General features: G+C 43.8%; 1 protein-coding gene across 1 annotated transcript in view; it reads left to right on the top strand.

Annotated features, from left to right (window-relative positions):
- Positions 1-24,808, top strand: part of Sidt1 (SID1 transmembrane family member 1) — a 90,578-nt gene that overhangs the window by 29,412 nt on the left and 36,358 nt on the right. The window contains 8 exon segments of the mRNA XM_038345230.1: positions 1,214-1,335; positions 2,404-2,574; positions 10,737-10,782; positions 14,099-14,200; positions 14,804-14,887; positions 16,884-16,971; positions 18,618-18,689; positions 19,266-19,359. Coding sequence (XP_038201158.1) covers positions 1,214-1,335; positions 2,404-2,574; positions 10,737-10,782; positions 14,099-14,200; positions 14,804-14,887; positions 16,884-16,971; positions 18,618-18,689; positions 19,266-19,359 — 779 coding nt within the window.

Here is a 24,808-nt window from a genome sequence, read left to right as displayed (position 1 = left end):
TGTCTCTCTGTGTCTCTGTATCTCTCTCTCCCTGTCTCTCTCTCTCTGTCTCTCTGTCGTCTGTCTCTCTCTGTGTGTCTCTGTCTCTCTGTCTCTGTCTCTCTCTCTCTCTCTCTCTCTCTCTCTCTCTCTCTCTCTCTCTCTCTCTCTCTGTGTGTGTGTGTGTGTGTGTGTGTGCACATGTGTATATCTGGAGGCCTGAAGGTTGTAGATGAGAGACAGCCTCCATATGTCACCCAGTTTATTCACGGAGGCAGCATCAAATAGAAAACCGATTTATCTAGTCCTAGAGGTCTCCTGTCTCCATCTCCTGAAGGAGACTTGGTCCACCCAGGATTTTACTTGGATCCTGGGGTTGCTTAGCCACTGAACTACCTGATGAGCCATTTGACTGGCCCCCTAATAAAGAAACATTCAAGAGGTCATAAAGACAATAATACATCCATACATAAAAATGTCATGTAGAAGGTCAGGTTTTATTTTTTCTCGTTTATTCCTCTGTATTTTCCTTTATCATCTTCTGTATTTTATATGGTACTGTAAGAGTCTTCAGGAAAATAGCAAAACCTCAGAATCAGACTTTGCTTCCCATCCTCATGCAGGATGGGTACTGCTCGGTGTGCTGTGTACTCTCAGGCAGAGCGAGGAGCTGCTGGTGTAGAAGGGCTTGTTAGAGACTTACCCTGGAGCAGGCAGGACTCAGCCCTACAGGGCTTGCTGCAGTTGGATGGGAAGTGGCAGCCCATCTCTTAGGCTATTAAAAAAAAAAGGAAACAAAATGATTTATCATACTTAGTTTGCCATCAGCTGGGGGTTTTGTAGACTGTGAGGCAGTTTGGGAAATGTTTGTGATTTTGATTGTATTTGCATTTATAGTTTCTTATTTATAAATAAGAGTCCATTGAGATGTTTTTTTATCCCCTCCTGGAGCTCTTTTTGAAGCCTTAAGCTGACTGCTCAGCCCCCACTCCCCAGCTTACTATTTGAAGGCTCCATAACTGGACTCATCCAAGCATAATCAAATCAGAGTTTTATGCAAACTATATCCAGGCATCAATTATTAGAAATATCTGAGGGCAACTTCAATGTGTGGTGGGGGTTGAGGCCCTCTCTGGATAGCGTATGAAGAGTCGAGGACAACTGGGGCATTTGGGTCGCCTGTCATGAGCAGAAACGTCGGGAATAAACGAGCTTGCGTTCGCCTGCCTCACAGGTGACAGCAGTGCGCGTGCACGTGAACAGCTCCTCTGAGAACCTGGACTACCCAGTCCTCGTCGTGGTCCGCCAGCAGAAAGCAGTGCTGTCCTGGCAGGTTCCTCTGCTCTTCCAAGGACTGTAAGTATTCTCTGCTCAAGCGGTGTCACCACAGTTGGCATTCTTCAATGTCCTTAGACTTAAATGGGGTTTTGATTATTATTATTATTATTATTATTATCATCATCATTATTATTATTACTTTGCTTTTTTTTGGTCTTAGCCGGAAGAGAACTCAGACGTGGAAATGTCAGATTAGTGCACCCCAAATGCAAGCAATGAATGCCTGCACCAGGCTGTTCGGTGCTATGCATTTCTATTCTCTCTGGATTTCAGATCAAGCATTGTGTCTAGATTTTCAGCACCTGGGAGAATTTATGCTACTTAAAATATATCATGATATTCTACTCCCATCCCCCATTTGGAAAATGGATCCTTCCATATCCATAGTGGATTAGGTCCAGCAGTCCATATATGAGCAGCACCAAACCCACTTTTCGGAATGCCTCTCTTACATGTGTCCTTCAGTCAGCAGCGCCCACAGGGCAGAGCTAAGTTTGGGAAGACACCATGAAAAATAACAGGAGTCCCTGTCCTTGTAGAGAAGACAATTTTGTCTTTATTTTGCCAAGAAGAGTTCACTGAGGCATTGTGACCTCAATACATAGTCCAGAAGGCATAAAGAAATGAGCACCTACTGAGGTGTTATTATGTGGTTTTTTTTAAAGGTTCAGGAAATTGAGGGTTAAATACTAATTCTGATAGTTTTGACTTGAAATCAGTGAAATTGGAGAGAGAGAGAGAGAGAGAGAGAGAGAGAGAGAGAGAGAGAGAGAGAGAGAGAGAGATTAGCCTTTATTGGTTGTTTAACTAGGAGAGTTCCTCCCGTGAATTTTGGTCTTTTCCTTGAATAACTTGGGAGTCTGGCTGAATGCGATGTAAAACTGCTAAGTAATGGCCAGGACATAGCAGTCTCTATGTCTCTGTCAAATAACAGATGCCAACAACAGGTGCCCTAGGTTTGCTGTCCACAGATCTAGCCTGAAATTGGACTTCAAGCCAGGTTAGAGAGAGGGGAGCAAGGTATCATTCTCCCTGGCCCTGTTAACTGCATCTCCTTGCTGATGTTGTCCACACCCACCTCTGCAGATACCAGCGGAGCTACAACTACCAGGAAGTCAGCCGCACTCTTTGTCCATCAAAAGCAACCAATGAGACGGGCCCTCTGCAGCAACTGATCTTTGTAGACGTAGCATCCATGGCTCCCCACGGTGCCCACTACCAGCTGCTGGTCACCAAAATCAAACACTTCCAGCTCCGGTAAGCAAGTGCACGTGGCTCTTTGCTTTCTGCTGTTTTGCCTGTGAATATTCAGCTCAGCAGCCATCTTTAAAGATGAGCTGAGCATGGCTTCAGAAGAGAGCTCAACTTGAACCTTCAGGGAAACCTTGCCTTTGCCGGTGGTACCTTTGATCTGTTCCTGTCAGCTGGCTTTGACCTCTGTGAATTACAGTGCTGATATTTAATGAGGTAATTTGGTCCCCAGGGAAAGAACACTGTGAAACTGAAGTCACTGGGTCGCAGTTCTGTGCAAGTGTTAATGAATGACTTGCAAATCTATTCTGCCACGTTTGTTTTCTGTTTTCACTTTGGGTAATATGACATTGGGTCATCAAACAGACCTTGTGAATAGTAGGAAACATAGACTTAGAAGAGCTTGGATGCCATGAAGATTAGCCTGAAAAGAGGCGGTGGCTGAGCTATGCGTGTTTTCTTCCCTTCTCAATTCACTAACGTGGCTGGTGACTCAAAAACCCAGAAGCTGGTGGTCATGGAGTCCAGATGAGGGCTGTGGTAAGAACCAGGCTCCAACTATGAAGAATTAACTCTGGCACAGCAGTTTCTGCCACACAATTCAAAATGGCAGCCTAGAATCATACAGAGCACATTTCGCTGATGTCCAGAGGCTTCTGTTGTTCTTAGCTGATACCAGGGTCTGCCTATGCTGCCAGGCTGGCCTTGGGCTTTTAGGCTCAAGCTGTCCTAATATCTCTGCCTCCTAAGAAGCTGTGACTAGGGGTATGCATCACTGCACCCATCTCTGAGGTCCAGAGATGCTGTCCATGTCCAAATTCACAAAGACAGAGAAAAGCAGAATCAAGCCTGGATTCTGCTCCTGGCTTCCTCTTCTAAGTTCTTCTCCTCATAACACATTCTTTCTTCTTTCTGCTTAAATCCATCCTCCCTAAATATGCTTCTCAATTGCACAAGGCACTTATCTATTCACATTCAGATTTTAAAATAAGATGTGTCTGCCTCTAAGTATTCCTCCCGCTCCTGTCACACACACACACACACACACACACACACACACACACACATACACACACACGAACACCATCTTCCCAGCAGCTCCCAACAGCGATGGACCACTCCGTGTCACTAGAGCTCACAGTTGTAGGCAGGGAGCAGTGGAAGGGGGACGCTGTAGGAACAGGCGGCCACTGGATTGTGGGGTAGGAGGGACGTGGTAGGAACTCAGTTGTCCACATTGTGCCATTCATTGTGTGAGGAGCGGACTGCAAGAGGCAGTGTTGGCTGCAGAGTTAGGAGGCTGCCAAAAATGGCCAAGGTAAAGGTGAGAAGGGGTCTTGAAGAGTGTGAGAGCTGAAATGCACAAAACTTAATGAATCTGAAGACGAGGGGGAGTGGGCGGGTCAAGAACGATATCACATTCTGTTGGAGGGAATGAAGACTGAATGTGTGTGACTGTGTGGCCAGTCTCAAGCAGGACCTGCTTCACACAGAACCTGGTCACAGTTAGTCACCTCTCCCTCTCTCCTTGGCTTAGAAAGCCCTTGAAAGGTATAAGTAACTGGAACTTTGCTAGAATCTTCAGCTAAGTTTTTTGCTTTATGGGGAATGTCAGAAGTCTTGACTTACAACATTCCCAACAAGGTGTATCTTCACCATGAATTTCCATGAATTCATTGGACTCTCAACACCTGTGGTCCAACAGTCCAGTGTGGAGGTGATTCCCTTGAAGTATGGCAAAGCTGTGGGCCAATCTGTTCCTAAAGGCTTTGACTGTGTTTGGTATATTAAGACGAAAGACTCAACAACAACAACAACAATAACAGCAAAACTATCCAAAAGCAAGCAGTAATATAGATCATAAATATGTGGTCCGAAGACGAAGATCATGTGAAAGAGTACTCAAAGACCCCAATTATTATTTGGAGCTTCCTCTAATGGGGGTCAAGAGAAGGAGGAATTTGGCTGATAAGGGCATATCACAGGTTGTTCTATTTTTATTGACAGGCCTAGACTATGTAAGCCTCTGGTCACCGTGTGTGTCCTTTCTCATGAGCTCAATCACACCATGCCCAGCTATGCAAAGACCTGAGATGGCAGACAGGGGATTCGTCCCAAATCTTCACCCAGAAGACACAGTTTGCCTTACTGTGCATGCACCAAAAATAATTCAGGCCTGGTTGGACACCCCTATATTCACACTCAGAGATATCTAGAGTAAAACTAAATAGAAACTATCCACTCTGGATGATCATTAAGGGGAGGAGGAACGTACTCTTTTGTTTGGAGGAGAGTGTGCACCCAACTCAATGCAGGAACAAGGTATTAAACTAAAAGACTACCAGGTGCATTATTAGGAGAGGGTGACATAGCCCAGACCAAGTGGAGTCCCAGGCTGCTAATCTATTCCCTACTGCAATAGAGCCTCAAGATAAGCAAGGAAAAACAGAAGGGAAGCATTTCTCAGCAGAGATGTGTGCTTTGGTCCCAGAGCTCACTTCTCCACAACCTTTCCCCATCACAGTGACAGGAGGTACAGTTACCCAGCATGCATTCCTCCTCTTCCTATTGCTCGGGCTGTGGTACTCTCTAAACCCCAGGTGTCTCTGCAAATTCCTGGCGCAAGGACAAAATAAAGAGTGGACAGCAGGGATCTTCTCTAGCTAGAAAGCTGAAAGATGGCCTGCAGGCCATTAAGGAGTTGACCCAGATAAAACAAAGGAAAATTCTCTGCTGGAATTCTCGAGAACACTGAAAGGGAACTGGGCAAAGTAGCAGAGATGAAGAGCCATGAGTCAGAAGAGGGACAGAGGAACAGCTTCCCCAAGGAGAGTGGACACTGGGAGGTGTGGGGGCTCATCTGCACATGGCTCTGCTAAGGACTGGGACCTACTGGCGATGAAGATGAGGGTAGTCAGCAGGAAGTGATAAAGAGTCTGAGCAAGAAGGAACAACAACCAGTGCCAATGGTGAAAATGACTTAGAAGCATTTTGAGGAGTTTAATGATCTCAATCTCTTTTATTATTATTATATCATCATCATCCTAGATGCTCTGTATGATCAAAAGTTTATCCTATCATGGTGGTACATGCCTGTAATTTTAGCACTTGGGAAGTAAAGGCAGGAGGATCAGAAGTTCAAGGCCATCCTTAGCTATGCAGCAAGTTTGAAGCTAGGCTGAACTACATGAGACCCTGTATCAGACAAATTCTCTAGATCCCATACCCCAGTATCTCAATGCAAGCTCCCTATTCTCCCTATCCTATCTGTCTTATGGACATTAATTCACACTGCCTTGCTCCAGTCCCGCGTTCACTACCTTTATGTTTCTAGTAGGTTCTGTTTTGTTTTTAAGTCATACCCTGAAATGTTTGCAATTTCAGTGCTGCACAGTGTTGGAGCAGGGCGCTTGCCTAGATGCATAAAGCCCAGGGGTATCCAGTACTGCACAAACGGTGTCTGGGATCACATGCCTGGAACCCTACCTACTTAGCAAGTGGAGGCAGGAGGATCAGAAGTTCAAAGTTATCCTCAGCTACATAGAAAGTTTGAAGCCAGCCTGAAACACACCAGATTCTGTTTCAAAACCACATACATACAAAAGAAATCTTGATACTGCTTTCTGACAACAGTAACAATTTTTACCAGCTGTCTCCAAGACAATTTCTTATTGCATAGGGAGCATGGCTCTGTTCATTCCAGCATGGCTAGACTGGAAAAATGGGTCAGCACCTGTCTTAGTTAAGCTTTTTAATGTTGTGAAAAGACACTATGACCACAGAAACTCTTATAAGTAAAATATTCTAATGGGGCAGCTTGCTTACAGCTTCAGAGGTTCAGTCCAACACCATCGTGGTGGGGAGCATGGCAGCAAGCAGGTAGACATGGTGCTGTAGGGGCAGCTGGAAGCCCTACACTTTGCAGGCAACAGGCAATGGTCTGAGACACTGGGTGGCATTCTGTGCGTAGGAAACTTCAAAGCCCATCCCACAGACAGACTTTTTCCAGCAAGACTACACCCATTTGTAGGCATAATTAAGAAAGTCCACAAGAGCCATAAAGGATAACAAATATTTATTGGGGAAAAACTCACAACAAGGATATAGAGAGCCACGGTACTCTGCTCTGTGGGCGCTGGAAGCTGTGAACAGAACTCCAACTACCAACCCAGAGAGCTGGCAGGCTTCCTGTCTGTGCTTATCAGTCCCATGGAGAAACTCAGACCACGCCCTAATAACCAAAAGGTTATTGGCTGGATGAATTCCCATAACACCCACTCCAACAAAACTACACCTCCTATTAGTGCCACTCCCTGTGAGATTACTGGGGTGGGGCACAATTACATTCAAACTACAGCAGCACCTAAGAGTGCTTACTGCTCTTCTGGGGGGGGGCAAGGTTTGATTCTCATACTCAACATGGTGGCTTCCAACCACCTGTGACTTTAGTGACAATTCCAGGGACTCTGACACCCTCTTCAGGCCTCTGGAAGCACCTACACCTATGACACACATCCACACAGTCACATACACACATAAATTAAAATTAAAATAAATCTTTAAAAATTTTCAACATGGAGGCTTGAGGCCCCACCCCTAACTGAGGAGCTGTTGGCTGTTACAGAAGGGAAAGTCACTACTCTCTGAGGGGTGGCCATAAGCAGGCTGGCCACGCCTCAGTGGCTATCCCCACAGCCATGTGTATACTTGGTGGGCTAGTTTTAAAAAAAAAAAAAATACTTAAAACTGGAAGGGAGATCTATTGGGGAGGAGACAGGGATTGAAGGGAAAGAATGAGGGGCAGGCGTTTAACACACATTGTACACAGCTACAAAATCGTCAAAGGATAAAAGAGTTAGAAAAATGAGGTGGAGCCAGGCAGTGGTGGCACACGCCTTTAATCCCAGCACTCTGGAGGCAGAGGCAGGCGGATCTCTGTGAGTTCGAGACCAACCTGGTCTACAAGAGCTAGTTCCAGGACAGGCTCTAAAGCTGCAGAGAAACCCTGTCTCGAAAAACCAAAAAAAAAAAAAAAAAAAATGAGGTGGATAGCAATAGAAAAACACACATCACTGACTGACCTCTGGGGGTACACATGGGCATGTACACACACACACACACACACACACAGAGAGAGAGAGAGAGAGAGAGAGAGAGGGGAGGGAGGGGGAGAGAGAGTGGGGAGAGCAGAGGAAGAACTTGGTTGGACTGGTCTGTCAGTTATTTGGAACTGATTAAGACAGGAGCCTATTAAGTGAAGGCGCAGCAAGGTAAAGTCGATTTCTTAGAGAGTTGATATTTGTAGACACAAAGTCCCAGAAAAAGGAGGAAAGAGCGGGGTGCAGGTGGGGGGGGGGCAGACTGCACACACCAGAAGGATGAAGCCTCCTCTCACCAGAGGTAGCAGGAGGGCTGGAGGAAGGGCTGCAGTCGACAGGCCGCAGACCACAGGGAATGGGGAGTCCACGGTGCCGAGCAATAATACAACTACATTTCCTTTAGCAAACCAAGTGGGGATTGGAACAGCAACTGTCCCTGACAAGAGCTCAGGACAGGAGCCGTGTAGGGTCCTGTGTCTCCCATGGCCCCTCACTCAAAACTACGAAACTTTGTCTCTGCTCGCCATGCTCTCATCTTTCCTTCTACTTTATTACTCTTCTCTAAGTCTTTCTTTTTTTTCTTTTTCCATCCCTCTGAGCACCCTTCTGCTTCTTCTACTTTCCCCATCGTCCATATCTGGATCTCCTCTCTTGACTCTCACGTGTCTGTCTTTCCCCTTCCCCGGCTTCCTTTAACAGCCAAAACAGGGGAACAAAGCTGGGTTTTAGTCTCTTGCCTTAAGCATTTGCTTCCTGTGTTTCAGTTTCGAAACAAACGCATTGAAACTTGTTTGCTTCTTGCTGTACCATTAAAGGTGCAGTGAATTTCACTTAGCTTTGTGCTGTTGACTGGCGAAGGCCTTTGATAAAACACAGCTTGCTGGCCTCCATCAGGGCCATGCCGGCAGATACTGTTCCATCCCCAACCACACACTGTTTATTTTGTAGCTACTGTTAACGCCACAAAACCCAGAAGGCTTAAATGTTATTGTCATAAAGACAATAAAACTCAAGGAACCAAAACAAACAAAACCCAAAACCCATAGGAAGTCTATGTGGAATTAGTATTCCAATTGGAATCCAAGTCATGGGAGACATTTATAAAAACCACATTTTTAGTCGAAGCACACAGATTGCTTCAGGAAGTCGCAGTCTGTCTGTTGTTAACACTCTGGGAGTGTTGAAGGCTCCATGTTGCCCCATAACAGCAGGTGACACTTCCCATTAAAATGCCCCTGCCCAGGCCATACACAGCACAGCACTGCCTGCCTTTCCTCTGGCTGAGGACTCTAGAGTGGACATACCACTTCATTTGACAGTGATGTTGGCATCTTTAGGTGACTTGAGGTCAAAAGTTTACTACTTTGCTTCTGCAGAGCCAGCAGCCACATGGGTAGCCATTTATGCCAAAAGTTAACATATAAAAATTGCACCTGTTTCTGTGAGCTCAGTTCAGAGGCCAGACCAATGACAGCCATTATCTTTATAAACAGTACTCAAATTTTATGACTTCTAAGGAATGCCTCTTATTATAGGCACTTGCCCATGTGTCTTGACCTGCCATTTCTAGAGAAATGGTTAAGTTTTAAACTATTTAATTTTTGCCCATGTAAATTTAAATCTTTATTCAGTTTTGCATTTCATAGCATATGGAACGAAGGTTTTTTTGTTTTTGTTTTTCTTTTGTTGTTTTGTTTTCAACCTGCATGGGACCAAACTAGACCCTCTGAATGTGGGTGACAGTTATGCTACTTGATCTGTTGAGGGGGGCCCTGGCAGGTGTCACCAGGACCTCTCCCAGGTGCATGAACTGGCTTTTTGGAGCCCATTCCCTATGGTGGGACACCTTGCTCAGCCTTGATAAGGGGGCAGGGAGGGGGCGGGCTTGATCCTGCCTCAAGTTGGTATACCAGACCTTGTTGACTCCCCAAAGAAGGCCCTATCTCCTCTGAGGAATGGATGGGGGGATGGGAAGGGAGAGGTGGGGGACAGGAGAAGGGGAGAAAGAGGGAACTGGGGTTGGTATATAAAAGTGAAAAGTAAAATATTTTTAATTTAAAAAGTCATTTAATTTTTATATAAAGGGAAATTGGGAGTGGAAAGAAAGTCTTCAGAGAGCTCTAGGGAATGAAGATGATGAAGGAGCCTCGAAGTTCGGGTTCAGACTTAGCAATGCCAGGAGGGATGGACATTGGGAGAGTGACTGGTTTGTCAGTCTTGGGGATTCAACTGTGGTGACCTTGAGCGAGTGTCTACGATACTAATAATAAGGGCAGAGCCACCAAGAGCAGGTGCAAAGGAGCAGCTCCACTAGAGAACCCACTCATGTTTGTGTCTTCCAGCCTGTTGGGCCACTTCACAGGTGTTCGCACCAGACAGCACCCGATGCTACAGAACTTCCTTCTTAATGGAATTCTAGCTCTCTCCCTTCCTTTGTGTCTGGATCCTGGCTCTCTTAGTACATGAGAGACTAATTCACAGTCAGTTTCTATTTCGAGATTGAATAACTTCACTGGGTTAAGGATTGGTATAGAAGACAAAGGCTAAAGTCAAAAAAGAAGGAAATTTTGGAGAATTCAGGATTGCAGGAGACTGGGGAGATGTTTGGGGCAAAAAGAATGTATTCCGACCCCTACTGATTGACCCACAGTGGCCATCCGTTCCCCCACCCTGTTTTTAAAACACAGTTCTCCATTAACATTATTGTAAAAGGATACCTACATTATTCAAAAGGACTTAAGCTTGCATTTCCTCCCTTGCTATCTGCTTCTAATGATCCAGCCTGATTGATTATATCACTTGATTGTAATATCTTAAGAGAGTCCAAAGAGAAAAGCAACCAGAAAACTAAATGAGGTGTTTATATAGGTATGACCTCATGGATGTTTACTGATGTGAAAGCAATCTTCTTCCCCAACTTCATCGTTCTTTATTATAAACACAAAGTCTCCTTAAAGTTTATCCGATTGCAGGACCGAATGTCCTTCAAAAAGTGGCTCTCCTTTAAGTAACTAGTACTTCTTGCCAACCCATTTTTTCTCTCTCACTTTTCCCCCTTATATTTCTCAGGACAAATGAAGCCTTCCACTTCACTGCCAGCCCCTCTCAACCTCAGGTAAGCGAAAATTTCCAGCGGTTATCGAGAGCTTGGCATGTATGAACACCTTTGACCTTATTCTGTGTATTCTTGGTTGTTACTTAAGTCTTGGGCACATTTAATATTACCACCATTATTGGAATGAAACAGGAAGCATGATATCTATTGCCCAGTGTTCTGTGGGACATGCTTCATGGAGTAAAGTCATGCATCTGATATGTCCTGAGGGATGTTAGATGGGACTGGGTGCTATGCGAAAGAGGAGGCGATAATCACAGACTCTGTGATGATAGATGTCTGGGGGATTGAGAGGGGGCAGGGAGACAGAGTGGGGAAGGCTGACAGCAGACAGATATGCAAATGGCTGTTCTGAAAATATAAAAATAAGACTGATTTCCATTCTTGCCATAATATTGACAGATTGAATTTGTGTTCCTTGTCAGTAAAAACAATTAGCTAGTTTTATGTGTTCTGCAATAAAAAAATAATAACAAGCAGAATAGACACACGAAACTATTTTTTTAAGTTGTTTTCCTGATGACATTTCTAACTACCTCTCCCCCCCTTTTGTGGTTTCTGAAAGACTCTATGCTGTAATAAGTTCAAAATAGGTTTTTGGCCCTGTGTAGTGGTTCACACCTTCATCTGACCATGCTAAACACCAAACCAAGACATGAGAAGTGTGAGCGAGAGGCCAGTCTGAGCTACATGCAAGTTCCAAGCCAGCTTCAGCTACATACTGAGTCACTGTCTCAAAACAGAAAGACAAGACTCGTCTGTATGCCGCAATACATATCCTATGTTTGCTGAAGGCTTTAGTAATATCTTGCTCATAAATGGTTACTTAGCTTTTATTCTGAATATAGTAAACTGGTGATTTAATAGTATGGGCCTCTGTAACTCTATTATAATCACTGATGTGCTTGTAAATATCTAACAACCACTTGGGGGTAGGGCAAACTAGATTTGCACCTTTTCCCCTTCCTGTGGTTAAAAACTCCTCCACCATGGCTGATTTCAAATGGCTGACCTGATGTCCTTGGTCATGTTGGGAATAGATGTACCGAGCAGTGCTCCAAAACCAATAGAAATGAACTCTTACTTCTGTTCTGTGATGCTGGGAATTGAACTCTGGACCTTGTATGTGCTGAGCAAGTACTTTACCAGCTGAGTCCCATCTCTGGCCTTAACGCTAAGATTTAAACTTTCTTTCTCTGAAAGTCATCCTGTACATTGATGCCCAATGGCCAGAAAGGCCGCAGGGCACAATTTGTTCTTCTTCATAGTTTTGATCATTTCAATTCAAATGGTATTTAGAGGGGTTAAGTAGGTGATTCAGAATTAAGAAAACCTGCTGCTCTTGTAAAGGACGTGAATTTGCTTCCTAGTGCCCACATGGTGGCCCATACCTATATCTGACTTTAATTCTAGGGCATGCAATACCTTCTTCTGGGATATTGTGTCTTGTAGTACACAGACACAGATGCAGGCAAAACACATACCTAAAAGAAGAATAAAAGCTTTCACTAGGCGGTGGTGGTGCATGGCTTTAATTCCAGCTCTCGGGAGGCAGAGCCAGGTGGATCTCTGAGTTTGAGGCCAGTCTAGTCTACAAGAGCTGATTCTAGGATAGGCTCCAAAGTTACAGTGAAACCCTGTCTCAAAAAAACTAACTAACTAAATAAATAAATAAATAAATAAATAAATAAATAAATAAATGAAATAATATTTCTTAAAAGTATATTTTAAGGTAGGAGTCTAAAATATTCCTTTGGTGTTGTAGTAGTGATTTAGAGATAAATAAAGTTGATAACAGTTTGACATGTTGATTAAGTGTTCGAAGTAGTAGTATATATTCATTGCCAACAGTAGTGCTCTTGAATTATAAAGTATGGCTGTCCTGAAAACCACCCTGAGACCTCTAGGCTCGTCCTTTGGAATAACCCTGTTTCATGTGCATTTGAATCATGCTCCAAAATGCAGTTATACAAGGCATGAAAAGATCTCTAAATAGGAATGTGAGTGGTGTTCCTTAATTCTAACATTCTACTTATACTTAATTAGTTCTCAAGAGAGCATTAGTATAGGGGATACTGGAATGCAAAGTTACATTTTGACTTTTTTACCTCTTTTTGAAAATGATGTGCTTACTAGGTCTACAAGATATCAGTCTCCTCAGGGTGGGTCTACAGCCTTAACCACAAACTTGATGTTTCTCATACAGTTGCCACACTTGAAATTATTGGGTGAAATTCTCCTTTTCCCCATTTTTAAATGTGTTTAAATGTTTTAAGAGTCAATATGTTTTCTCAATGGATTCATAACTGAGGTAGGTAAGTAGTGTCATCTCTTCCCGTTAGCAATGTTGCCTGTGGGTTAGGAAAGATGACTCAGATCAAGAGCATACATGGTTCCTGCAGAAGACTGGAATGGAGTTGCCAGCACCCACCTTGGCCAGCTCACAAATGCCTGTCACTTACTTTCTTCTGGTCTTAGTGGACACCCTCTTCTGGCCTGTGCAGTCACCCACACCTCTCTCTCTTTCTCTCTCTCTCTCTCTCTCTCTCTCTCTCTCTCTCTCTCTCTCACACACACACACACACACACACACACATACACAAACACACACACACACACAAACACCAGTCTACCGATACTTGAAAAACAAATTTACCCCAAATCACAAACATATTTCAAGGGCTCGATGTCAAACTTAGTCTTTTCACCTAAATAGTTTCTCAGAATATCTCAGTTAGGGAAAAGATTCTTTGCCAAAATGTTTAGAGGAAAGATGGGTGGAAAGCTAATTCTTCCCTCTGACAAAATGGTCTTGAGGAACAGGAGGATCTACTAATATTCAAGGTGGAGCTTCATACGTCACAGACTGTTGCGGGAGTTTCTTCCACTCCTTCAGCCAGTAGCCGCTGAGAGGAAGGAGCTCCCGCAACAACAGACAGAAGCTATTGTCTGACCTGACATCCTGCATACCTCTGCTTTTAGAAGAAGCTGACAGCGGAGTGCCTAAGTGGGAAAAGGAACGAAGCTCAGTCTAAGTGTATTGATAAGAAATGTCTGCATCCTAAAATGAAAAGGCAGCCTTGTGTAAACGGCCACTCACCCTCGCTGCTGCCTTCCCCGTGTGGGGCACTGAGCCCTATGCAGAGCAGTTTGCTCCTTACCATGAATCAGGTGAATGGAAGACGGTAGCCATACCCTGAGCTTTGCCTCTGGAATCCAAACATTGTGGTAGAGAAAGCAATCCCATGCCTGGCTTGTGTTTCTACAGACATTTCCTGAGGTTAATAAGTCACGTCTCCCTTTTTCTCATCCTCAGTATTTTCTATACAAATTTCCTGAAGACGTGGACTCCGTTATCATTAAGGTGGCGTCTGAGAAGGCTTATCCTTGTTCAGTTGTCTCGGTTCAGAACATCATGGTGAGCTCTGATCCTGTCAGCCTTCTAACACGTAAGATCCTAATGTTCCAGAATAGATGGGGGGAGGGGCTGTGCCATCCTCTCCCGGTCATCACTCCCAGATGGCAGATGATAGCAACATCTCGTGCACCTGACTGGGCAGTCCATGTTTGCTGACATTGATAAGAAACAAGACGTATCTCATCGATACAAAGAAGAGGTGGGGAATGGAGACTAGGTCAGGACAAAGAACATCCAGTTGTAAGTTCAGTGAGAAAAATAAAATAAAAGCCTATTTACCTACTTTGTTTTTAGATTGCTGTCACAAAATTAGATGCTTTCTGTATCATAAGATAGTAACAAAATATTAGGAAATATTGCATGCTTTAAGGCAGTCTTTTTATAGTTCTCTTTTGTATAGAGTGATTCTGACATCTTAGGTCAAAGACCAAATTGTAAAAGGACCATTTCTTGACTGTTCTGAGGAAACCACCCATGGCGTCGAGATTAGAACATTCCCCTGCCCCGGCCTGTGGTCCAGGCAGCCCAGCCCTGACATATGTGAATGGAGTGACCTCATGCCACTGTGCTGATGCTCTCCTCTTTGTCTCTCATGTGCTTCAGTGTCCAGTGTACGATCTGGACTATGACGTGGAATTCAATGGCATCTATCAGTCCATGACCAAGAAAGCTGCCATCACGCTACAGGTGAGACATTTGCCTCTGCAGTCACAAGAGCAGTGGGGCTCAGCCGACAGTCACTTACCTACCGGACCAGCATACAAAGGAGATGACTGTCCACTGGGTACCTTGGATCTCTTCTCTTTCTGATTGATTTTAAAAGTGAATAGTATTCTGCCTGCAGTTGGTGCCTGGGTCATGGTAGGCAATGCTATTCTTTCAGGCGTTCTTTCTTTCCCCTTGGGGGTTCTTGGGAATCTACAGTGCAGCAGGACATATATCTGAAGATTGCTTACAGGGATAAGTCCAGATGAGTTTCCAGTTTATTCAGTGAGGCAAATTGGGGTAAAGCTTATTACAGTCATTTAAAGAAATATAAAATATTATAATTTCTACCAGTAGCTGTCACCAAAAGTTGGATTCAACTCTGGAGAGAATACCAGATTCAAAGGCATACGAGCCTTATTCGTGCAACACTTTGCTCTTTTAGTATTTGTGACTAAACTGTTATTTAAGTGGTATTTTATGGCAAAAAAATGTCTTCCTATTCCAACAGACACTCTACGCCAGTCTTTGGTTAGTACTTAAGAAATCTATGACTTGGTCTGGGAAGCCTAAGACAACATTGCTTGTCGAGTAACAGACAAACACGACAGAGAAACTAAGTGTAATTTAGGTATCAAACCTGACAAGTTTCTATCAGTCAAACTTCAGGTTTTGAGCATCACAGATTTAATAGCCCAAATGTCCTGCTGTCTGTTTCTTCCTTAGCATACTATATCGATGTGATCCCCAATTTAAAAAAGACACACACATGCAAAAATAATAACAGCAGGCATTTTAATTTGCTTTCTAGTGCTTTATAAAACATCATAATCAAATGCAACTTGGGGGAGAAAGGGTTTATTTAGCTCATATCTCCACATCACAGTTCATCATGAAAGAGAGCAAGGGCAGGAACTCCAAGCAGGAACCTGGAGGCAGGAACTGAACCAGAGGCCGTGGAGGAACTCTACTTACTGGATAGCTTTCCATGGCTCGTCCAGCTTGCTTTTAATACACCTAGAATCACCTGCCCAGGGCACTCTCCACAGTGGGCTGGGCCCTCCCACATCAATCATTATAAAGAGAATGCCCCACAGACTGGCCTACAGGCTGATCCTAGGAAGGCATTTTCTCAGTTGAGAGTCTCTCTTCCCAGATGAACCTAGTTTGTGTCAAGCCGACTTAAAACTATTACACCAGGCTAATAAGGGGCATAGCCATACTCACCATGTGTACCTTCTGTGTATCTGGCAATTAATTGCTACTTCTCTTCTGGGCATGTGTTTCAGTTTTAGACATTTTCTCTGTGACCTAAACACAATCTCAGAAATTTGAGCATGACAAAAATGCCTGGGTTAAGGAACTGTCATGTATTGTCATTTTGTTAACCCCACTTGGTCCAGGACTACAGAGGGACACAGACAGAAGTCAAAGCCAAAGCCATAGCTCAGCCCCCTTTCCCAAGTCCTTCATCTCCTTAACCTGTATTATTTATTAAATATATATGGCATGATTTTAGAGAAGTTATTTCTTATTAGATTTTAAAATAAAACCAATAAACTCCTGGGTTTGTGCCTGTAATGCCAGCATTCAAGATGCTGAGGCAGGAGGATCAAGAGTTCAAGGCCAACCTGGGTTACATAACAAGACTATCTCCAATGTATGTGCTTATATGTCCATGTATTTATATAAATATTCTTTGATCAATTTAGGCTATTGTTTATTATGTTTATTATAGTACTAAATCTTTGAGTGGGCATCGACTTTGAATTTCTCCATGTACCCACTTAAATGAATTTCTTGGCTGAAGTAATGTTCATGGCCAGTCTGGAATAGACAGTAGGACTGTGGAAACCCCACTGGACAGGGGAGTGGGAAGACAGGGGTGAACTTCCCTCTTCTTTCTTTCTCTTACTGCCCCTCTCCTCCTGGCTGTCTTTCTTCCCTGCGAATCATGAGGTTGTTATGTCTTACACAGAAGAAGGATTTTCCAGATGAGCAGTTCTTCGTGGTGTTTGTGATAAAACCTGAAGACTATGCGTGTGGGGGATCATTCTCCATCCAGGGTAAGAGGCACCGAGGGATACTTGGGAATGAAGGAAAGGACACCAAAAGCCCCTCTCTAGTTCTTCCTGGGGACCTAGCAGCTGCAACTTGACAAGGCACTTGGGAGACACTTGGATAAAAAAATAAATAAAATGAAGATAATTCTATACCTAAAGGTAGTATTGGTACTACAAAATGACATTTTGTACCTTCAGCATTCTGATACAATATTTTTAATTCTTTGAGCATCTTCTACAATGCATTTAATCATGTTCAACCCCTACTTTTCCCCCTAAGTCTTTTCCAGTTCACTCACCACCTCTCCACTTCACGTCCTTTTTATTATTAATAATTCTTACATAACACACAGATTCCATTTTCTAACAACTGTAACTCCTGGATGTGGGGTCATCCTCTGGAGTATGGTCAATCTATCAGGGGCCACACTTTTTAAAAAAAAACTGTCTTTCCCTCCTATAAAAGTCGTTAACCATCAATAGTCCTCAGTTAGGAGTGGAAGCTCATGGGTTCCTCTCCCCCCAATGCTGGAATGCTGATTGGTTTGATTTTGTGCAGCTTTTCAGCTGTTTAGAAGGCTTATACCAGGCCATATGGAGTGAGTTCGCTTAGTTGGAATTTCATTTGCTTTTGTGATGTAAATGCAAAAGGGTCTGTTTCCTGGGCTGCTGGTGCTACGACCAAGATAACTGACTTGAGTTCCATCCTCCATCTATCCCTGGATACTCTATGATGGAAGGATAGAATCAGCTCCAGCAAGTTCTCTCTCTCTCTCTCTCTCTCTCTCTCCCCCACACACACACACACACACGAGAAAGAGAATGAATGCAATAAAAACATTATTAAAATTCCATTTCCTAATGTGGAAACACTGATATGGATCAGCAGTCAGCCCTTCGACAAGAATATACAGGGAAAATCTAGAATTTGCCATCCCAGTTGCCAAAATTGTACCTAACAAGACAGAAAGAAAGCCAAATGTGATGACTTACCCTGATAACTGGGGTTACATAAGCTCCAGTGTACACGCAAATAGTTGTGTTGCCCAGAGAGAATAGACCATTAATTGAGAACACAGACCCTCTGCCAATGGGCCATATGTGACTAACACAGAGGCTCCCTTAGTGTGTGATTTTCTCTTAATTGTGTAGTTCTATAGGCTTGCCAGTGTCTAATGTTCCTTGATAACCTCCAGGGCCTTTGATGACTATGTTAAAAAAAAATAAAAAAAAAAAACAGATTTTCACTGGCTAGGAAAAATGGAAGCTAAAGGGGATATAGCTGTCTGTTCTGTTTGGGGCACATTTTTCTTGAGATGTTTGTGGACTTCAGGAGAAAGGTCACGTCTTTTCCAACAGAGAAGGAAGGCTGCTGCACCATTTCGTTTGTGTCAGTTGGTGCTTCTAAAATTCACACAAGGAAGGGCCAATCTGAGAGTCTTATCCAGAGGGAGCCCGGAGGTGTCAGGTGGCTTTTGCTCCAGCTCTTGTTAAGTGGTCTGAGTGGATTCTGGATGTTGTTTATCACAACCATTCTGGGTGGTGGGTGAGAGACTAATATCCGACCTGCTGTGCTTTGTGCCTTGTTGCGGCCTTGTTTTTGTGGTGGTGGTGTTTGTTTATCTGTTTGGTTTTTTTGTTTTTACCAGAAAATGAAAATCAGACCTGGAATCTACAACGATCAAAGAACCTGAAAGTGACCATTGTCCCATCTATCAAAGGTTGGCTTTGGCTCTGGAGTATGGTGGAGAGATTCTTGTGTTAGGAGATCTATCATGTAATTAGATATTAATCTTCCACTCAAGCGGAGCCATCCTAAGACTACTAAGCCTATTTAACTTAGAGATAGAAGTAGATTTTTCTGAAGAGGAAGAGGCAGGGTAGGGGTGTGGTTTGGCGGCAGAGTGCTTTCCTAACTTGTAATGAGGCCCTCCAGCATAGAAAGAGTGGGGGTGGGGAGGGAGTGATAGAGAGAGGGAAGGGGAAAGGAAAGAAGAGGGGAGAGAAGGGAAATAAAGGAAATGACAGAAGAAGGAGAGGAAAGAGGAGACTCAGTTCTAGAGTTGTATACTATCCTCCCTCACTCCCACTCCTACCCCACCCCATCCCTGCTTCCAAGGGCAGCCATCACTATGAAGCTGCTTGTGGGTACCATCGGGGTAGCCTCCCATACTTTTGCAGCTTCAGTGAAAATCCATTGGGATTTAAGATGGATGTGATGGCGGCTGATTCTTTAAGCTGTGCTGTTCCCAATATTCCCATGGGCAAGCTGGCTGAAGCTGTTTCCTTCTCCCCAGGATCTGTGTATGTGAAATCCAGTCTCTTCAGTATATTCATCTTCTTGGGTTTCTACTTGGGATACCTGCTCGCTGTGTTATTTCATCATGTCAGGTAGGTCCATGGTGTCTTCACCTCCTTGGTCTCTCCGCGTGATGCTTAGAGCGCGGGCTTGGGAACTCATTGACTGGCCGCTAACTGAGATCTTGTGCAAGCTGCCTGTCCTCTTGTACCCGTACTTAAGGGGTTTTTTTTTTCTCTGTGAAATGAGATAATAATGGGCTCACTTGCAGATCTGAAGTCAGTGTTCCACATAGCATGCTGGTAGAGTTTTCACTATGAAGCCATAACAACAAAGCAAATAGATTGTTTTTATACCCTAGAATATTCACTGTAAATCACACAGACTATAGGAAATCATCAGCTTTTCCCAGCATAGAGTCTAGAAACAGACTTAAGCATTCTGTAGAGGGTAAGTTTAACGCCTAAATAATCCTCAAGGTACAATCCATAGCAGGAGTGATGGGCTTTGACACGTATTACCAGGTGCACCAATTTCCCAGGAAAAACGTTCCTTTGGTAGGAAAGGGAGAAGTAACTATGTTGCGATTTGATCAAAGAAATTCCCCTATTGAAGCCCCTGGTTAAAAACCTAAGCAAATAAATAAAATGTTGTAACACTCTTTGCCTCTCGCAGCTGGACTGAGCTTTGAGGGGTCTGTTTTTGTTATGGTTTCTGAGAAACAGCTACAAAAGCATGGCAGGAAGCTTCCAATAAACAAATGATTTAAGCATGGAAAGAAAGAAAAGAGAAAGGCAGAAGGAGCTATGCGCACAAGGCAAGGCGCACACCAGCTGTGAGAAGAGCTCCTCGACATAGCAATCTCTGTAGCCAAGACCTGTCTCTTACCGAGTAAACAACTCTCTTCTACACTCTAAGAAAACCTCTGGGTTGAGACACTGCCTTCAAAACCCCCACTCCCTACCTGGAAGCATGCCTAGCACCCCAACACTCAGGAGGGAAAAGAGGAGACTGGAAAGTGTAGAGTATAACTACACAGAGAGTTCAAGACCAGCCTGAGCTACAGCATGGAGACCCTATCTCAGGAAACCAAGGGTGGTAATGGGACTTCATGCTAAGTGATTCCCTAGTGTGTACGGGTCTTGGGTCCTAGCTGCAGCACAACTGAAAACCTGAATAAATACAGGTCCTCCGCCAGCCAAACCTGGGTGGACTTAAGCACCAAAATAATCAAGAATGTATGCATTATAAGTCATTAGGAAAAAAATGGAAATTTAGGAAGAAATAAAAACCCACAAATATATATCCAGTGAATTTAACAAATCTAGAACAACAGCTGTACATCAGAGAAAGGCATTCCCAGCAAATACTGATGCTAAAATGAATGGATCTCCCTATAGCAGACCAAGAGCTGACTGGTAAACACAAGAAGTGCTGGGGTTGGAAAATCATTTGCAAATGTCACACACAGCTAACACTAGCTCAGGTTAAGACTCGTCTATAGGTCCAGGTCTGGTGACACAGCCTGTCCTCTCAGCTTCTCAGGAGGGTGAGGAAGAGGATTCAAAGTCCAAGAGCTATCTGTGCTACAGAGTGAGTCTTATTAGCCCGAGCAACTTAGTGAGACCCTGCCTCAAAATGAAAAGTTAAAAACCAAAACAGTCTGTGGCTGTGGCTCCATGGTAGACCAGTTGCCCGGCACATGCCAAACCTTTGCTGTGACCCCCAACACTGAGAGAGGAAAGCAAAGTCACCAGTGAATGCTAAATTGAGGTGGGGAGTCAGACAAAGAACAGGGTGTTCGTGTAGCTTCCTAAGTTGCTAAGCCATGTGGGAAAAATTAATAAGTACTTAGTGGGGAAATAAAACACACTGACCTATCAATCAACATAAGTGCTATCAAGGTCAGCAATGTGGACCTCCAGATGTGACGCCACTCTGAGAGGGACACAGTGTTACTCCTTGTAGCTTCCTACCAATGTAGATTTTGAATCTAATCAAGTGGAAACATTAGGCACAAAACCTGTGGTAAAAGGAGCGGAAGGGAAGGGAAAGAATGTGCTCAGAGGAGTTGATAGGCGTGAAACTAAGCCAGCGCTTGACCTCAGATTGGCTCTGGCACCAAATGAAAAAGTATGCCATAAAGGATAGTTTTAGGCCAGTTGAAACTAGAAGACAAACAGTCAAGGAAAGAGCCTGTAATCCCAGCTACTCTGGGTATAAAAGAGGAAGATCTTGAATTCAAGGTCAGCCAGAGCTACAGAGGGATTCAAGACCTACCTGAACGATTTGCAGAGATCCTGCCTCTAAACCAAAAGGAAGCAGTGGGCTGAGGTATAACTCAGTGGCAGAATGCTTGCTAGCATGCACAATACCCAGAATTGAAAGAATTTGATATTTTCCTCACTCTATAAAAATACTAAGGGTAAAATTTATAACAACTTCAAATGACTTTCAAATGGCACAGAAAGTTAATATACATATAGATGAGTACATGCTAGAAATTTAGATGACCACGTACTAATGATGAATACATGGTATACATTTAGGAAAGGAGAAGAGAGGAGAGACAGAGAGAAAGAGAGAGAGAGAGAAAGAGAGAGAGAGAGAGAGGGAAAGAGAGAGGGGGGGGGGAACCAGCCAGAGGCAAGAGAGTATTGTGAATTCCAGGTCAGTCTGAGTTACTGTTGAGATCCTTTCCGAGAAGAAAGAAAGGGAGAGAAGGACGGAGGGAGGGAGAGAGAGAAGGAGGTTGGGAAGAAGGGATGGAGGGAGGGAGGGAGGGAGGGAAGGAGGGAGGGAGGGAGGGGAGGCAGGCAGAGAGAGGGAGAGAACGGGAGAGAGTTGGGGGGATCAGAAAGGCTAACAGTAGGGAATCTAGATAAAGGATGTATTGGTAGACAGTCTATATCTCATTTCTCTACTCATCCTTGAAACAGCTTTGTAAATTTAAAATTATTTTAAAATATGAAATTAAAAACAGAGCTGGACATGGTGGTACCTATTTGATCCCAGTGCTCAACACTCAGGAATTGGGAGTTTTTGGCTACATAGTCTGTTTGAGACTAAATGAACTACATCTTGACTTTAAGGGGGAAAAAGTGTTAAAAACAAAAGCTTAGGATGTAGGCAAATATCATACCTGGAAAGTACATACACAAAGGGGTACCAGTTTACTCTAAAAGTTACTGCTTCTAACGTGCTGAATATGTCTGCCTATCTACCTGACACTGTGCTGAGCCCTCAGGGGATTTCATCTGATGCCCCAGCCACTATTGCTGGACTACTGTGGCTGTAACAATGTGGAAGTTAAGGAAATCGAAGCACGGAGAGGTTAAGCAATTAGATCAAGGATTCCCAGCCAGTCCCTAAAGGAGTTAGGATCTGAGCTCAGGCAGCCTGGCTCTAGAGCCTAAAGTCTTCAACGGGCTCAGTCAAAGTGGGTCTTGGTATAGGCATGTGACAGATGACAGTCCTGGGCCAATGAAACGTGACCATCAGCCTACACCTCAGCAAGGCTATCATTTTACGAGGGCCCGAAACATTCCTGTTTTGCCTCAGACGGTTCCAGTGTTACAGTAAAGAGCCAGTATTCTGCATCTTAGCAAGACTTCCTTCCTATGCTTTAGGTTGAGGAAACAGAATTATTTCTCTTTAGCCAGCTAACGTGTGCCATCAACACCGAAACATGAAAACGGAGCTAATGGCTCGCGGTTTGCCACCACCTCCAAAGCCGTCGTTCGGCAGCTGAAGTGAGCAGAGTCTCTAAAGTTGTGCTCAGACTCTTGAAAGTTCGCAGCAGATGACTTCACTACCGTCAAGTGCACAAGCGTAGACTCTTTCCAGATATAGACACACAGAAATAGAAACCTAGAGACACAGAACCATTTGGCATTCTAAATAGGGGACTAGACTGAGCGAAAATGCTAATAGAACTTTTCCTCCATTGGACTGAATGAAACAAAGTTTTCCACTCAACTCTGTGAAGCTCTCTCGGCCTAATGCCAGTTGCTTGGTGACCCCTTATGTTTTATCGTTAACACACGTGGGATTTATAGCCACACTATGAGCCCAGAAGAGACACTTGTAAGGGACATGACCCTAGGTCTTGGGGAGCTAAGAGCTTTCCCAAGTGTCACACAAATACCCTCTCCTTCCCACTTCCCTCCTGTCTCAGCTTGTATTTAGTCGTTGCCCTACTGTGGACGTGCAGGCTTTGTCAAGCACTGAATATGTGTTCTCGTTTTGATCACCCCGCCTCGACACTCTCTTAAGTCCGACTTCTTAGTCCTGGGGACTTATCCTTATCATTGATTCTTTTACCCACTGCCATGTTGTCGCTGTAAATATACAATATATGACAGTTGCGGAAGACCACGGGTCAACGAATGGTTCTGTTTTGATTGATAGCTCCAAATGACGCATTGAGAAAACTGGCTTCTTTGAGAAAAAAAAAATCACAAACCACCAATTCATGTCTTCATAGTATACAATCCAGAGGCTTAGTATTATCCCAGTTGGGCTCAGGAATCTCAGCTGGATGTGGTCACAAAATGTGACCTGCTGGCAGGTCGAAGAAGCTGTCAGTCCTAGAATGGCCTCAGTGGCACTTGGTCTCGATGCTCCAGCAGGCCAGCCTGGGGTTGTGGGACCTCAGGGAGAGCACACAAGTGCAAGCCTCAGGTTATAGGCTCAGAGGTATTCCCCCTTACCTACTGGACGATGAATGAGTCATGAGGCTAGCCCATTTTCCAGACTAATAGTCTGTGTGTATGCATCCATCTCAGCCAGCCTAGCATAGTTCCCATCTATTTTTTTTAGATTACTAACTAGACACTTCCTTCCTCACCTTAGCTGTAAAAATTACTTAACTCCTCTCATGAAAGACTCTAGAAGTTACAGGGAACTAATTCAAGCATGGGTAAAGCTCATGACTTTAAATATATTACAAATTATAAATTTTCTCAGAAAGACATTCCCCACAGCATCCTTCTGGATGGAATAGTCAGGATGATCCCTACCAAGTACCAACTTGTTTTTTTAAAAGAAACAAAACAGAAGTTAGTAAATTCATCCTAAAACATACATGAAGATGCAAAGGACACAGAATAGCCAAGAACTTTTCATTTACACATATGTTATTTATTTATTTATTTATTTTGGTTTTTTGAGACAGGGTTTCCCTGTAGTTTCTAGAGCCTGTCCTGGAACTAGCTCTTGTAGACCAGGCTGGCCTCAAACTCAGAGATCCGCCTGCCTCTGCCTCCCGAGTGCTGGGATTAAAGGCGTGCGCCACCACCGCCCGGCTCATATGTTATTTTCTGTATCTACTCAAGTCTGGGAACCACAAGTGAAAGAAAATATAGGCTATTTGTCCTTCTGAGAGTGGCTTACTTCAGTTAATATGATTATTTTCAATTGCATCCATTTTCCTGTAAATGACATAACTTCATTATATATGTATGTGTGTGTGTGTCATAATTTTTTATCCATTCTTCTGTTGTTTAACACCTAGGTTGGCTCTGTAACTAACTTATTTTG

Source organism: Arvicola amphibius, chromosome 10 (genome assembly GCF_903992535.2).
Source record: "Arvicola amphibius chromosome 10, mArvAmp1.2, whole genome shotgun sequence".
Taxonomy (NCBI): domain Eukaryota; kingdom Metazoa; phylum Chordata; class Mammalia; order Rodentia; family Cricetidae; genus Arvicola; species Arvicola amphibius.
Note: the sequence above shows the minus strand (reverse complement) of the source record. Positions and strands in the feature narration are given on the sequence as shown.